The sequence below is a fragment of the Polyodon spathula genome, chromosome 24, assembly GCF_017654505.1.
Source record: "Polyodon spathula isolate WHYD16114869_AA chromosome 24, ASM1765450v1, whole genome shotgun sequence".
Lineage (NCBI taxonomy): Eukaryota > Metazoa > Chordata > Actinopteri > Acipenseriformes > Polyodontidae > Polyodon > Polyodon spathula.
Window position 1 is genome coordinate 16,990,891 of NC_054557.1, and position 13,326 is coordinate 17,004,216.

The 13,326-nt window shown below is 46.4% G+C and overlaps 1 protein-coding gene and 1 non-coding gene across 2 annotated transcripts; both read right to left on the minus strand.

Annotated features, from left to right (window-relative positions):
* Positions 1-3,232: 3,232 nt before the first annotated feature.
* Positions 3,233-12,880, minus strand: LOC121298541 (synemin-like). The gene is made up of 4 exons (XM_041225667.1): positions 11,908-12,880; positions 10,631-10,755; positions 7,512-7,588; positions 3,233-7,138 (listed from the first exon to the last, which is right to left on the minus strand). Exons 1-4 carry the CDS (start codon positions 12,706-12,708, stop codon positions 4,770-4,772), a joined length of 3,372 nt encoding a protein of 1,123 aa, XP_041081601.1. The 5' UTR covers positions 12,709-12,880; the 3' UTR covers positions 3,233-4,769.
* A 315-nt stretch (positions 12,881-13,195) lies between these two features.
* On the minus strand, positions 13,196-13,268 carry trnav-cac. Its single transcript has one exon. It is a non-coding gene; the product is annotated as a tRNA-Val (tRNA).
* Positions 13,269-13,326: the final 58 nt, after the last annotated feature.

Here is a 13,326-nt window from a genome sequence, read left to right on the forward strand (position 1 = left end):
AAAGTCTTCTCTTGAGATGCTCGCTGAGCTGTCAACACGGAGCGACACAAAGCAAAACATGCTGTACTGTAGCAAGAAGCGTAACCAGATCAGGTTCCAAACAGAAGCATTTGTTTCCAGTCCTCTGTGGCAGAAGCTGGAGCTCTCCACTGCGGGCATGCAGGTGCAGCGCGGGAGCTCTCCACTGCGGGCATGAAGGTGCAGGGCGGGAGCTCTCCACTGCGGGCATGCAGGTGCAGCGTGGGAGCTCTCCACTGCGGGCATGCAGGTGCAGCGCGGGAGCTCTCCACTGCGGGCATGCAGGTGCAGGGCGGGAGCTCTCCACTGCGGCCATGCAGGTGCAGCGCGGGAGCTCTCCACTGCGGGCATGCAGGTGCAGCGCGGGAGCTCTCCACTGCGGGCATGCAGGTGCAACTGCAGACATGCCCTTTGTGAATAGCTAGATGTTAAAGTTCTCTTCTTGTATTTTTTAAGTTTTTAAAGGCTGTGCAGGAGCAGAAGACAGATCTCTTTCCACTGGAGAACAAACCCCAGCACTCAATGGGATTAACGACCCAGGGTTACATTCTCAAACCTGTTCACTTCAAATCATCCTTTGAAGAATAAAACAATACACCTGATAAGCCATAAAACAAACAACTCAGCCTTTTAATATAGGAGCCTGTAGGTCATCTTAAGGTGTTTTTCAATTGGCAATCTGTTTTTTTACATTCAGAAGTAAATGGAGTTGAGAACCTAGAGCTTTAAGGCAGATTGAATATACATCCCTCCTCGAGTTTCTAAGAGTGAAATATTCCAGTAAGACTCGAGTGAAGGGGAAAATTAATGAATTTATTGCTTGTGGTCAGTGGTGTTGTTTTCCATTTAATCACCCTTCTTCTTTTGCAGGCTCATTCCAGTGCCCTGAGTAACTGCCCTGCGTGGAGGGGTGGCAGGGCTTTCTTTCCTGCCTTCCTTTTCCAGGTCTGTATAGTTTGAGTTTTTAGAAATGACGCAGTGTATTTATAAAAACTTCTCTGAAGCCAAGCCCCATGCTGGTGCAGCCAAATATAATTCTGCAACTAGATCCTAGAATAGGTGGGTAGTGGGATGTTTTTTTATTTAAAACGTTAAAAAAAAATCTCAATGAGGTAAAAATATCTTGTTTACATGAGTGTCCTGGGACACATGCACCAAGGTTACAGCATTTCAGGCTCTTCTAAAATTTCAAGGGCAAGCTTGAAGAGAAATCTTCTGGGAGCCTGTATTTATCCAGCAGGAACAGCTGTGCTTGTTTAAATGATCCTCTGCACTCCAAACTGCTTCTGAAATGAGTCGTTTGTGACTGACATTTCAGCTGCGTCGGCATGCATCTTTCTAAATGGTTATTAATTCCCCCCTCTCATTTCAACTGGAGATGATTGAGACAGATTATCCCTTAGAGACTCTGCCATGTTCCATTCAGTTTTAACTGAATTTATTTAATTGAATGCTGCTTATTAGATCATTGTGTTGCATTCCGGACCCTTGCAAGCTGTTCATCGAAATGGAATGCATGTCCATTCAAACACAAGCAAACTTGACATTCAAACATTACTGTATAGTAATGCAGAATAACTCGCTTGCTGCTGTGTTGTTGTATAGTAATGCAGAATAACTCGCTTGCTGCTGTGTTGTTGTATAGTAATGCAGAATAACTCGCTTGCTGCTCTGTTATTGTATAGTAATGCAGAATGACTAGCTTGCTGCTGTGTTATTGTATAGTAATGCAGAATAACTCGCTTGCTGCTCTGTTATTGTATAGTAATGCAGAATGACTCGCTTGCTGCTGTGTTGTTGTATAGTAATGCAGAATAACTCGCTTGCTGCTCTGTTATTGTATAGTAATGCAGAATGACTAGCTTGCTGCTTTGTTGTTGTATAGTAATGCAGAATGACTAGCTTGCTGCTGTGTTGCTGTATAGTAATGCAGAATAACTCGCTTGCTGCTCTGTTATTGTATAGTAATGCAGAATAACTAGCTTGCTGCTGTGTTGCTGTATAGTAATGCAGAATGACTCGCTTGCTGCTCTGTTGTTGTATAGTAATGCAGAATGACTCGCTTGCTACTCTGTTGTTGTATAGTAATGCAGAATGACTCGCTTGCTGCTCTGTTGCTGTATACAGAATAACTAGCTTGCTGCTGTGTTGCTGTATAGTAATGCAGAATCACTCGCTTGCTGCTCTGTTGTTGTATAGTAAAGCAGAATGACTGTGTTGCTGTATAGTAATGCAGAATGACTAGCTTGCTGCTGTGTTGTTGTATAGTAATGCAGAATGACTCGCTTGCTGCTCTGTTGCTGTATACAGAATAACTAGCTTGCTGCTGTGTTGCTGTATAGTAATGCAGAATCACTCGCTTGCTGCTCTGTTGTTGTATAGTAAAGCAGAATGACTGTGTTGCTGTATAGTAATGCAGAATGACTAGCTTGCTGCTGTGTTGCTGTATAGTAATGCAGAATGACTGTGTTGCTGTATGGAGCAGTGTGGGTCGCTAGCATCCTGCACTCAATCACAGCTTACTAAGTTTACAGAACCGGAGGCCAATAACCTTTTGAAAAGAGCCCCTGAACAATAACACTTAAGTGGTGAGATCATGTTCTGTTGCTGGTAACCATGGCTACAGCTGCTGCTCCACAGAGTGCTGTCAGTGTAGAAAGCCTGGACTGCCTCCAGTGTGAAGGGCAACAGAGTCAGAGCAGCACAACAGGAAATTAATGCAGGGACACTCTTTCTGTTTTTAAATGCAAAGACTTACTTTGTTGATGTGGTCGCTTGCCTTGCTGCCAAAACCGAAATGCCATTGAAAGGAGAAGGCTAACTCTTCCACCTCCCTGATCCCACACTGCTCAGTGGAGAGCCTGGTATAGTGCGCTCCAGTAATTCTGACTGAACTGAATGCTGCTGGCCAGTTTTCCCATGAAGTGATGTGTGTGTTTTGGCCAGTTTTCCCCATGAAGTGCTGTAGAGGGTCCAGGAAATTCAGTGCCTTCTACCCAGAATCTCTTTAAAACATGTATATTATTCAAGTAATATTGCTGTTTAAATTGTTTTTATTTGTATGGGAACTCAAAAAGGCTTCTAGTCAGTACCTCAGACCTGGAGTGGCTTCAGACTCAGCTAGGAAATGATCCGTTTCCACCTCCAGTGCTTTTGCCATTGTGCCACACAGAACGTGTCAAGGTTATTTTCCAATAATAACAACGACTCAAAGTTTTTTTTTTTTTTTTTTTAAGGGCTTTTATTTTCTTAATTATACTGACCTGTGTCAAACAAAAAAAGGGTAAAATACAAAGCTGCCAAAAAATCTGTACGTGCAAATCAGTTTATTAAGATTCTAAAATAAAGGAAGCAAGAGATGCAGCACCCCTGTCGGAACATGTGTGCTTGTGGGTCTCGCGCTGTACTGGCATGAGGGTGGAAAGGAGGGCAGCACACACCACAGGACCAGGCGCGGACAGAACTGACAGGCAGGGCACTTTCAAGGGACACAACTGGGGAAAGGGGGTTTGCAAAATGCCCCATTCATAATGGATAAACCTCAGTCTTACACAAAAGGGGACGCTGCGTCATATTTAAGCCGTCATCCTACACTTAAAAACAAAACCCTTTCCTTTCGTCCAACAGCAACGTCTGCTTTGCTTCGGCTGCTGGGTTACTCATTGCAGGTGAACAGTGCCACAGATTGAACCCACTAGTGTGGGATCGGGAATGCCCAAAGGGGATTTCTATGAGGCGGCTGTGTTTATTCTATCCTGCAGTGAGTGAGCTCTGTCCTGCAGGTCAGCGTCCCATGCTGCAACTCAACATTGCGTACAAGGTTAGATGTACAAAAGCAGCACATAAAGTTTTATATATTAAAAAACAAAAAACCTGCTCTTCTCCCAGTTACAGTAGAACAATAAGCAAAGATCTTCAGCACGTTTAAAACATGGCTGTGATAATGCCATTGAAGCCATTCCATGCTACAGGATGCACGCGACAGCTACAAAAGCAGTGTGTGGTGTGGTGTGGTTTACCAAGCTACTGTATTATCTTGAGCATTGGCAATCAGGAGCACCACGCGCACACTGCAGTCACTCTGCAGGACCTTGCACAGCGTCTCAAAGCTTTCTAGAAAGGTGTGTCGGGGAGTGATCTACCTTTAGTCATGTATCCTAGAACACTGTTATTATTATGAAGCTTGGAGACAGAAACTATTTTGTCACAGTGAAACTAACCTTTGAAATCATGTAGTGCAGAAATCTAAGTGTTTTGAACCTAATTGGATTTCAGGTGTGCCCAGGCCTGTAATGATTAAGCAAAACCATTACACAGTTGTGCATTATAATTGTTCAAAAGTAGAAGCAGTAATATCCTGGCTAAAGATTGCTTCTGATGGTTACAAATGATTATTGATGAGCTGAATGAGCATCATAGCTTCAGAACTGACTTTCAGTTATAAACTCACACTCAAGTGGAATAAAATCTACTTTGCATCTGATTTTACGGCATGGATTTCGGGGGCGGCATGGATTTCGGGGGGGGTACTATTGTTATCTCTGATGCTAATAGTGAATCCAGATTACCAAGCAGCAAATCTTTTTCAGCATCTCTTAACGTCCATTCAGCTAATCTTCATCATCTTCGTCCAGGTAAACAGCCGCAATCCTCTGTTCCTTGTTGATCACTGATCGGGGGGCCACTATTCTGTGCTGCTGCAGTGCTTTGGAAAACGCAAACTGTGCTGCTGTTTGACCTTGGCTGGGATCCTACATCTCTACCTGCTCCTCCCCATCCTCCCCGGCCCTTTGCACGTACTGATAAACTTCCTCCCTGACTGCCCTCCCGTTGGCTCCGTCAGTGAACTCTGCCTGGGAATTAAAAGCTTTTGCTTCTTGTGGCCCCTTGCCAGTGGTGGAAGTTTCAACCTGGGAGACGTCCATCTGGAAAGTGAATGATTTCTCAGAGGGACCCAGTTTAATGTGCTTCACCGATTTGTTGATGTCGGGGGCTGAGTGCTCTGCGTTTGGGCTCCCTGGGTCTTTGCTGCTCGCGGTCCAGCTCATTCTCTGCACTCTCACGTCTTGATCTGTGGAAACTGTAATCTTCGGTTCTTTGTTATCTGCGCTGTGAGCTGCCATTACCTGCTCATCGGAAACTTCTTCTCCCTGTCCCTCCGGGAGGCCTGACTCAAGATTTTGGGAAACATTGATTTCCGCGACGATGGTCACCACACCACTGTCAGAAGACTGCTGTACTTTTCTGATATCAACAGCCAGGTTATCGGAGCTGTCCTGTCCGTTGCTGGTTAACATAGCCAGTTCCTCTGTCAAATTGTCAGACGCCGTTCCTTTCAGTTGCTCCAAAGCCCCTTTCAGCTGCTCCTTTGGACTGTGCCCATCCTCTCTCAGCCGTTCCAACACTGATTCTTGAACTTTACGTGGAACCTTGATTTCTTCTACGACGCACTCAGACGAAGTCTGCTTATCGATCTCTGCTCTGTCGAACTCTGCTCTTGGCTCTGAAGCTTGAGGTTCTCTCCTGTAATGTTTAGTCATTGTATCAGTGAAGCTTTGCTCCTGGTTGGGTCCTGGCTCCTGTTGCCAGTACCTTTCATCTCCTGACCACTCCTGTCTCATTCCATAGCAGTCGAAAGATGAAAGGCCGCTTTCCTGGTGTTCAGACGTGTAATCATCTGGCATAGACAAAAAATACTCGTCTTTTTGGACCCAGGTTTGAAAGGATGGGTCCTTGTCTGAAAACTGCCTCTTCCTCAGCTCTTCAGCTGTCATGGTTACGTTCAGCACCTCTTCACTGCCCACAGACTCTTTAACATCCAGGGGAGCGTTTTCAAGCTCCTCGATCTGAAAGAATGTCGATGAGAGCTTTTCCTCTTTTTCTTCATCGCTTTGATTTTCCAGTGGTTCCTCGATAATCTCGACATTGACTGCCATGTTCTCCCGATTCTCCCATCCGGTCATGCCCAGGCTGAGAAGGTTTTCGATCATGCTTCCTGTCGGGGTTCCCCTGATATCCTCCAAAGCAGTTCTTTTCACGTCCTTATTTAGCAGCTCCTCCAGAACGGAATCATTGGATGTGTCCAGGTCCTCCCGCACGGTAGACTGTAAGAAAATCTGGGTCTTGGTTGTTCCATCTTCCACCTCTGTCTTTTCAACATGGTAGGTGACCTTAGAGTCGGGAGAGGAGCTGAGTGTCGTCTGCAAACCAGAAGGATTTACCACCTGCTGAAGAATGTCTTCCATGGTTATGGTATCCAAGACTTTTTCCTCTGTTATAGATCTTTTTTCATCTTCTGGGCTTGCACCTGCAATCTGTTCCTTATGTTTTTTATCAATTTGAATCTGCGGCTCGCTGAAATATTTAGCAGCAGTTTGACCCCCTGGATGATCTTCTCCAAAGCCTTGTTTTTGTGCACCAGTGCCGTTTTGAACCTGGAGTCCCTGAAGTGTGGTTTTCACCTCTTTGTTCTCTGGAACCTGTCCTTGGTTGACTCTGAATCCGTTAAGGTCCACAGATTCCTCTTCAGTTGACTCTTTCCTGGCGATTGTGACCTCCGTAATCTTTACCTTGCTTTCATCAGCAGATTCTGGATCTTGAGGTGCCTTGACGGGTGATGTAACAATCCTCTTGTTGGTTATGTCCTCTGGTGTAGGCTTCTGATCTGCAGTAGGTGGCCCTGCTCTGTTCTCGTTGCTGGATCTCTGAAGGTTAATAGCAGAGTCTCTGGCAGGATGTGTGGTCATCTCTGTTGATCTCATGGTCTTCTCGACCAACACCCTTGGTTTAATTTCAACGCTCTTTCTTTCGGCCTGCTGGGGAACTGCCCTGGATGAACTAGAGGAGACCTGTATGGTTCTTGCAGATGATGAGATAACTTTTCTGGCAGCAGAAGGCACTTGGGTACCACCCAGCAGGACTCTCTCTGAGAAACCACTTGGAACTGTTCTGCTCGCTTCATAGGTTCTGACCTGACCTAGCCTTGAGACTGTGCTTGCACTGGAGGCACGTTCCTCATATCTAACGTCTGTTTGTGAGCTGAATGGAAACGGTTTCCTTCCGTCCTCCCTCTTCACCGCTGAGTGCTTTACCGTGTATGTGTGGGCCGGCTTTCCAATGCCTGATGAAACAACAAGAAACCCAAAGAGTGCAACAGTTCATTAGAGCTAGTTCTGTACCGTCATTGGAAATATCACAATTCCACACCCAAGTCAAAATAGCAAGGTTGCGCTCAATCTGGACAAATGAGTCCATGCATCTTTAGGGCGAATCACAAATAGCAAGAGGCTAAGGGCTTGTGCACCAATTGTGTGCATTTAAAAACAAAGGGTTTTAATCTTAAAAGAAGTTCTGCTACTGACAGAATTATCCTATCCAGGCTCAGTGCTAGACCACCTGTGTATGGCAAAGTGGGTTCTAATGCAGCCACGATTCTGTGCATTAATCAAGAAACAGACTGACATCATGGGGAATGATTGTGAAGTGAAGCATACCTCTATTTCTGGGTGCTTGTCTCACATGCTGGTCTGTCCAAAGGTATGTTTCCATCTTCTCCTCCTTTAGCAGTGCCCTGTGAAGAGAATGCAATGGCTGTGGTGAGGCTGCAGTAAACAATCCTGCAAGCTTTAGTATTGCTTGTGGTGGGTCCTATGGTTCAGAAGCAGAAGTGAGTTGCGTGGGGAAGTATTAGTAACCCCGAAGTGGAGCCCTGACACTTTGTAAGCACACTGCTCCCTCCGCAGGGCATACAGTCCCTGATAAAATACCCAGAGGCTGAGCTGGAACAACATGCTGCCCTTTAGAAGTACCCTGACAGCAGCAGCAGAACATAAGAACCTAAGAAAGTTTATAAACGAGGGGAGGCCATTCGGCCCATCTTGCTCGTTTGGTTGTTAGTAGCTTATTGATCCCAGAATCTCATCAAGCAGCTTCTTGAAGGATCCCAGGGTGTTAGCTTCAACAACATTACTGGGGAACTGGTTCCAGACCTTCCAGAATAACCCGCTGGCAACCACAAGAGGGTCAGTGGTATATTAATGAAGCCAAAGCGTTCTCTGATGCCCATTCAGTCAGGAAACTGTCGCTACTGCACTCGATCGCTTTGTGTACTGGTTTGTGCAGGAGCAGCCAGTGAATTCCAAAACAAAAACAGCTGCCAGCTGCCAAAACATGTACTGGGGCCAAATAATGCAGCTTAAAGCTGAGGATCACATTCAGAGAACGAAATGCGTAGGTTAATTTCACTGTTGGTAGTTTTACCTGAAAAGTCAATGTACTTCGTATTGAAGACGTCAGTGTAAGTATCTGATAAGTCACACTTTTTAAATAGGAGTTAACATTGCTCTGACTAGGCGCTAAAAATACTGTTCAGTGAGGGCTGATACTGTGACACAAGAAACCTCAGCGCTATGCCAACCATTTAAGCCACTGACTTGCAGTACCAGATAACTGAGATAACATGTACTTGAGATTGATTATAATGCACAGCCTCTTCGATTTGTTACTGTGCAGTTACCCTCACAAAATACTTCACAGGGAATCACACAGGAAGCTGACACAAGCTACTCCTATTACAGATAGGACTAACAGTTTTACTATAGGAGTCAGCTTTGTAGAATAGCGCACAGTAAGAGTATGCTGTAGGAATCCTAAAAGAATAGTGTTGACAGCACTTTGCAGGCACCTCTATCTTGTTGCTGACAGTGTTTTTGCTAGCAGGCAGTGCAGCTGTACACCCCAGTGAGAGAAACCAGACTGGAAACACACTGGCCCTGCCTTCCCAAGTGTTTACAATGCATGCCAGCGAAACTTTCCATGGTCACACACGTGCAAACCACAGCACAATGCAGAACAGCAAACAGCACTGCAAGCCTGGTGAAGCACAGCCACACATATTAAAGATGACTAACTGGGGCTAATACAGTGAGTAAAATGCAGTGGGAAACATTCCTAACTGCAGAGCACAGAAAGGGTTGCAGGAGCAGCTGAAAGGGGCCCAGTGGAATGCTTTAGTAAGTGCTATTGGCACGCTTTAGGACAACAGTTGCTCTGTTGCTACAGCAATGTATGAAATCACTAAAAATACGTTCCAAGAAACACATAACATTTGAGATGGGGCCGTGTAACCCTGCTCAGGGCTCGACCGAGCGTCAAAGCATACAAGTTAAACAATCAGCCTGCAAGGGCCAGAACACAGGGGCCAGTGGAGCTGGTAATGACGCTCGCCTGACTCTCCACTGCACCCTCATTAAACAGAGCACAGGGGCCAGTGGAGCTGGTAATGATGCTCTCTCCACTGCACCCTCATTAAACAGAACACAGGGGCCAGTGGAGCTGGTAATGACGCTGCCCTGGCTCTCCACTGCACCCTCATTAAACAGAGCACAGGGGCCAGTGGAGCTGGTAATGACGCTGCCCTGGCTCTCCACTGCACCCTCATTAAACAGAGGGGCCACAGGGGCCAGTGGAGCTGGTAATGACGCTGCCCTGGCTCTCCACTGCACCCTCATTAAACAGAGGCTCTCAGACTGCACTTTCCGTTTCTCATTCAGAGCGAGACGGCAGTGCAGCAGAATGGGGCCGTTAGGGTGTGTTATTTGATATTGGCAAAGGCATGAGCGGCCACTTTCTGGTCCAGAAAACGAGTCAAATGGTTTATTGTTATGTGTAAAATTGCTATGCCGGGTAGCCTGTGTACAATGAATCCTTTGTTCCTTTAGCTTGTGCTGTGAAATGCACCTCCGCAGTTCTGAGCTGGTACTTTATTACAGTGGTGATGTATTAATACACACCACATGGTGATGAGGAGCTGCTGTTTAACTGCATCAGAAGAGTATTCAAGCACGCTGGTGGTGAGTTTACACACAGTAAGCTACCGCTTTCTAAACATAGGGGGAACTGTTAGTAACGGAAAACTGCAGCTGTAATGTTGTGTACCAGCTCAGCTGAAGGGGTCAGCATCACTGCTGAGCAGGTGATTAGCAGGGAGAGAACCCACATCAGAGGGCACTTCCACATGTTCAGTATTGTTACAGTGAAATGCATTTCGGCTCAGAGTGTGAAATCTCTCTTTGACTGGCTGGTTACATCTCAGTGTGCCACTCTGTGTTAGACAGTAAGCATTGTAAATGCAGGCCTGCAGTTGGTCCCAGCTGAATACAGAAATGATGTTGCTGTGCAAATATTTTAAAAAGCTGTGAAAGAGGGAGGTGGTGTTTTTTTCTCTTCAGTAAAATGTTCTGTGAACTGACTCTAAGCCATGCTTTATAAGCCTGCTGCCTTTGACAGTTCAAGGAAATAGCTTTGTGCTCCCAACAACCCTGACTTGTGATTAATAGTGTTTCTAAATAGATGGGTCTTTACAACTGAATGCATCTGAAGGCTATTATTGCAGAAAGGAGGCCCTCATATGAGAGGCCAGTCCTGGCAAAACCTGTAACTTATTGTAAGATTCCTACAAAATCAATGTTTTATCAAATTATACACAAAGGCAACCTGACAGGCTGTAGGAGGCTACGAGTCTTTGATTAAAGTTTGGAGAAGATGTTGAAAATTCAAGACAGTTATTATGGTCACTTGGCATGAAATTGCAGAGTGCAATGAAGAGTCCTACCTGTAGGTGGCGACCTCCATGCTGAGCCCCATCTTCACCTGCATGAGCTCCTGCTGGTCCTTCAGCTTTTCTGCGATGGCGACACTCAGCTCTCTCCTCTCTTCATCCAGCTGCTCAATCAGCACCTGGAGACACAAACAGTGTCGAATCACACAAAAAGAGCATTGCTCAACATGCACTCCAGGTCAATGTCCTGCTTTTTACTGTGGCAGTGTCTTTACTTCCCCCTAGGGAGGCGTGGTGCAAGGTTACTTGTAAGCTTAATACTATCATGTGAGGCAGGTTATTATGATCTGCAGAGCAGCTGGTAAATTGGTTTAAGAGGCTGATGCTAGTTATAGCATTAACTAATGCAGCTGCAGCAGGTCTGGAGGTGCACTTTGCTTTAGCATGGCCTCTTTGTCACAGACCACGGCGTTTTATTGATGTTCTAAAAGGGGGAGTACAGTGAAGGGTCTCCCATAGCCTCCCCTGGCTCTCCTACACAGGGACATGCCAGCTGCACAGCAGAGTGCGTTGAGTGATGCTGTGAACAGGCAGGAGCTCCCTCACGGACACTGAAACCACTCCTGAGAGACGAGAAGCTGGAACCTGAGTAGGTCTGCTGGTGCCTCGCTGCTCGTCCTTTTTAACACTGCACTCATTACAACTGTAGTACTGCTATCACCCCAGTGCAGGCTTTAAAAAAAATAAAACAAGGCTTTCCAATCCATGACCTTATCTATAAAATCCAACCTCACGGTTTTGTGCTAAGGAATGCCTGTACCTGCTGAATAATGTCTCGTTAGCATTTCTTTAGTTTTAAACCCGAAAATACAAGTAGCTGAATTTGCCTAAGAGTTCTTCTAATCCAGGCACCAGTGTGTCAACATAACATACTACAAGCTCTAAATATCTTAGAGGTGTCCAGCCACTCCAAGCAGAGAGAACAGACCACACAGTGACACAAAGCAGAGAGGACAGACCACACAGTGACACAAAGCAGAGAGGACAGACCACACAGTGACACAAAGCAGAGAGGACAGACCACACAGTGACACAAAGCAGAGAGGACACAAAGCAGAGAGGACAGACCACACATTGACACAAAGCAAGCAGAGAGTAAGCCACTCATTACAACTCTGTGTATGAAATATGATCAATTTAACCATTCCAGGAGCTTTAGGTGCTTCTGTGCTCAGATACAGCAGCTCCTTACTTTATGGCGACACATCCTTTTTCTCCAATGCGAAAACCGGCAACCAACAACTACTAAAGACATGGCATAAAATGCAGACCTGGTAGTCATGCAGCTCCTGGTAGCAGCTCTCCTGCAGGTTGACGAGCTCGCTTTCCAGTCCCTCCTGGATGTGGCTCTGCCTGTGCATCTCCTTACGCAGCTTCTCCAGCTGAGCGGCGCTCTGCCTCTTCTCTCTGCCCAGCTCCTCCTGCCTCTGCTGGTCCAGCCGCAGGGACTCCTCAAGCTCCTCGACCCTCGTGCGGTGCAGCTCCACAGTGTGGGCCCAGGCCTGGGACATGCTCAGCATATACTCCTCCACCTCTTCCAGGGTTAGTGCTGGGGGTCCTTGGCCCCGTTGGGTGATCATGGGCATGAGCCTGGAACAGAGCTGCTCTCGGAGCGCACAGATCTCTTGTCTATGGCTGTCCTCCAGGGCTTGTTGCTCCCTCTGCAGCTTCAGGAGGTGCTCCTCCAGGGTGAGGTTCTTCAAGCAGGCTTGCTGGAGGTGCTTGTCGCACCCTGTCAGCTCCCCGTGGATGTCCCTGCATGCACCACTCTCCTGGCAGATCAGCTCCTGCAGCAGCTGGAATTCTCTGCGCAGCCTCTCTCGCTCCATCTCGGCTTGGGCTTTCTCAAGAGCCAGCTGGTTCACTGCTCTACGGAGCCCCCGCAGCTCCTCCATGTGCTGCTGCTGCTCCCACTCCCCTGTCCTCTCCTGCCTCAGAGTGCTGATCTCCGTGAGGAGGGAGGCGTTCTCCAGCTCCAGCTGCTTCACCCGGGACAGGTACTGGCTGAGCCTCTTATTCAACTCCTGAAGCTGCAGCTTTTCATTCTCGAACGTTCTGCTGAAATGCAACATCGCTTCTGCCTTCTCGTGCGACACAGAAAGAAAGCAAAACAACAAAAGAAAAGTTTCTCCCGTCTCTGATGACTGGTTTATTTAATGTCTCTTACTTTGTAGTCGTAGTAGCTCTACAGTGTGCGCTCCACACTGAGCTCTCGTTCTCTGGCTAGACACTGCCTGAGGTTCTGACAAGTGCTCACTGTCTGTGAATTAAGGAGGCGGGGCTTTAAATCATAGGCACGTTTTACTCATTCGAATGTCCCTATTCGATTGAATGGAAAAATGGCCTTCATCGTTATAAGGAAATGGCACCCTTTAGTGGACAAAGGTTGTAAATGCAATCGATGCTGTTGCAGTAATGAAAACAGTCTGTTTAGTGATGTTTGGAATACACACGTTGATGTAAAGCAGCACTTCATCACTTTATTAATAATTAAATAATTAATCAATAATAATATACAAATAAATACATAAAAAAAAAAAAAAAAAAAAAATTAAAAGATGTTTCCGCCCGGGATCGAACCGGGGACCTTTCGCGTGTGAGGCGAACGTGATAACCACTACACTACGGAAACAAACATTGCTAGAAGCGCCACACTTGCAGGTTTCTGTCTGTGGATTGCTTGCATGCCC

Excerpts from the sequence above, each read along its gene's own strand:
- LOC121298541 (XM_041225667.1), bottom strand. The coding sequence starts at position 12,708 with ATGTTGCATTTCAGCAGAACGTTCGAGAATGAAAAGCTGCAGCTTCAG. Across the intron at positions 7,589-10,630 it reads ATGGAGGTCGCCACCTACAG|GGCACTGCTAAAGGAGGAGA; the intron begins GTAGGACTCTTC and ends TTCTCTTCACAG. Across the intron at positions 7,139-7,511 it reads ACAAGCACCCAGAAATAGAG|GCATTGGAAAGCCGGCCCAC; the intron begins GTATGCTTCACT and ends TTGTTTCATCAG.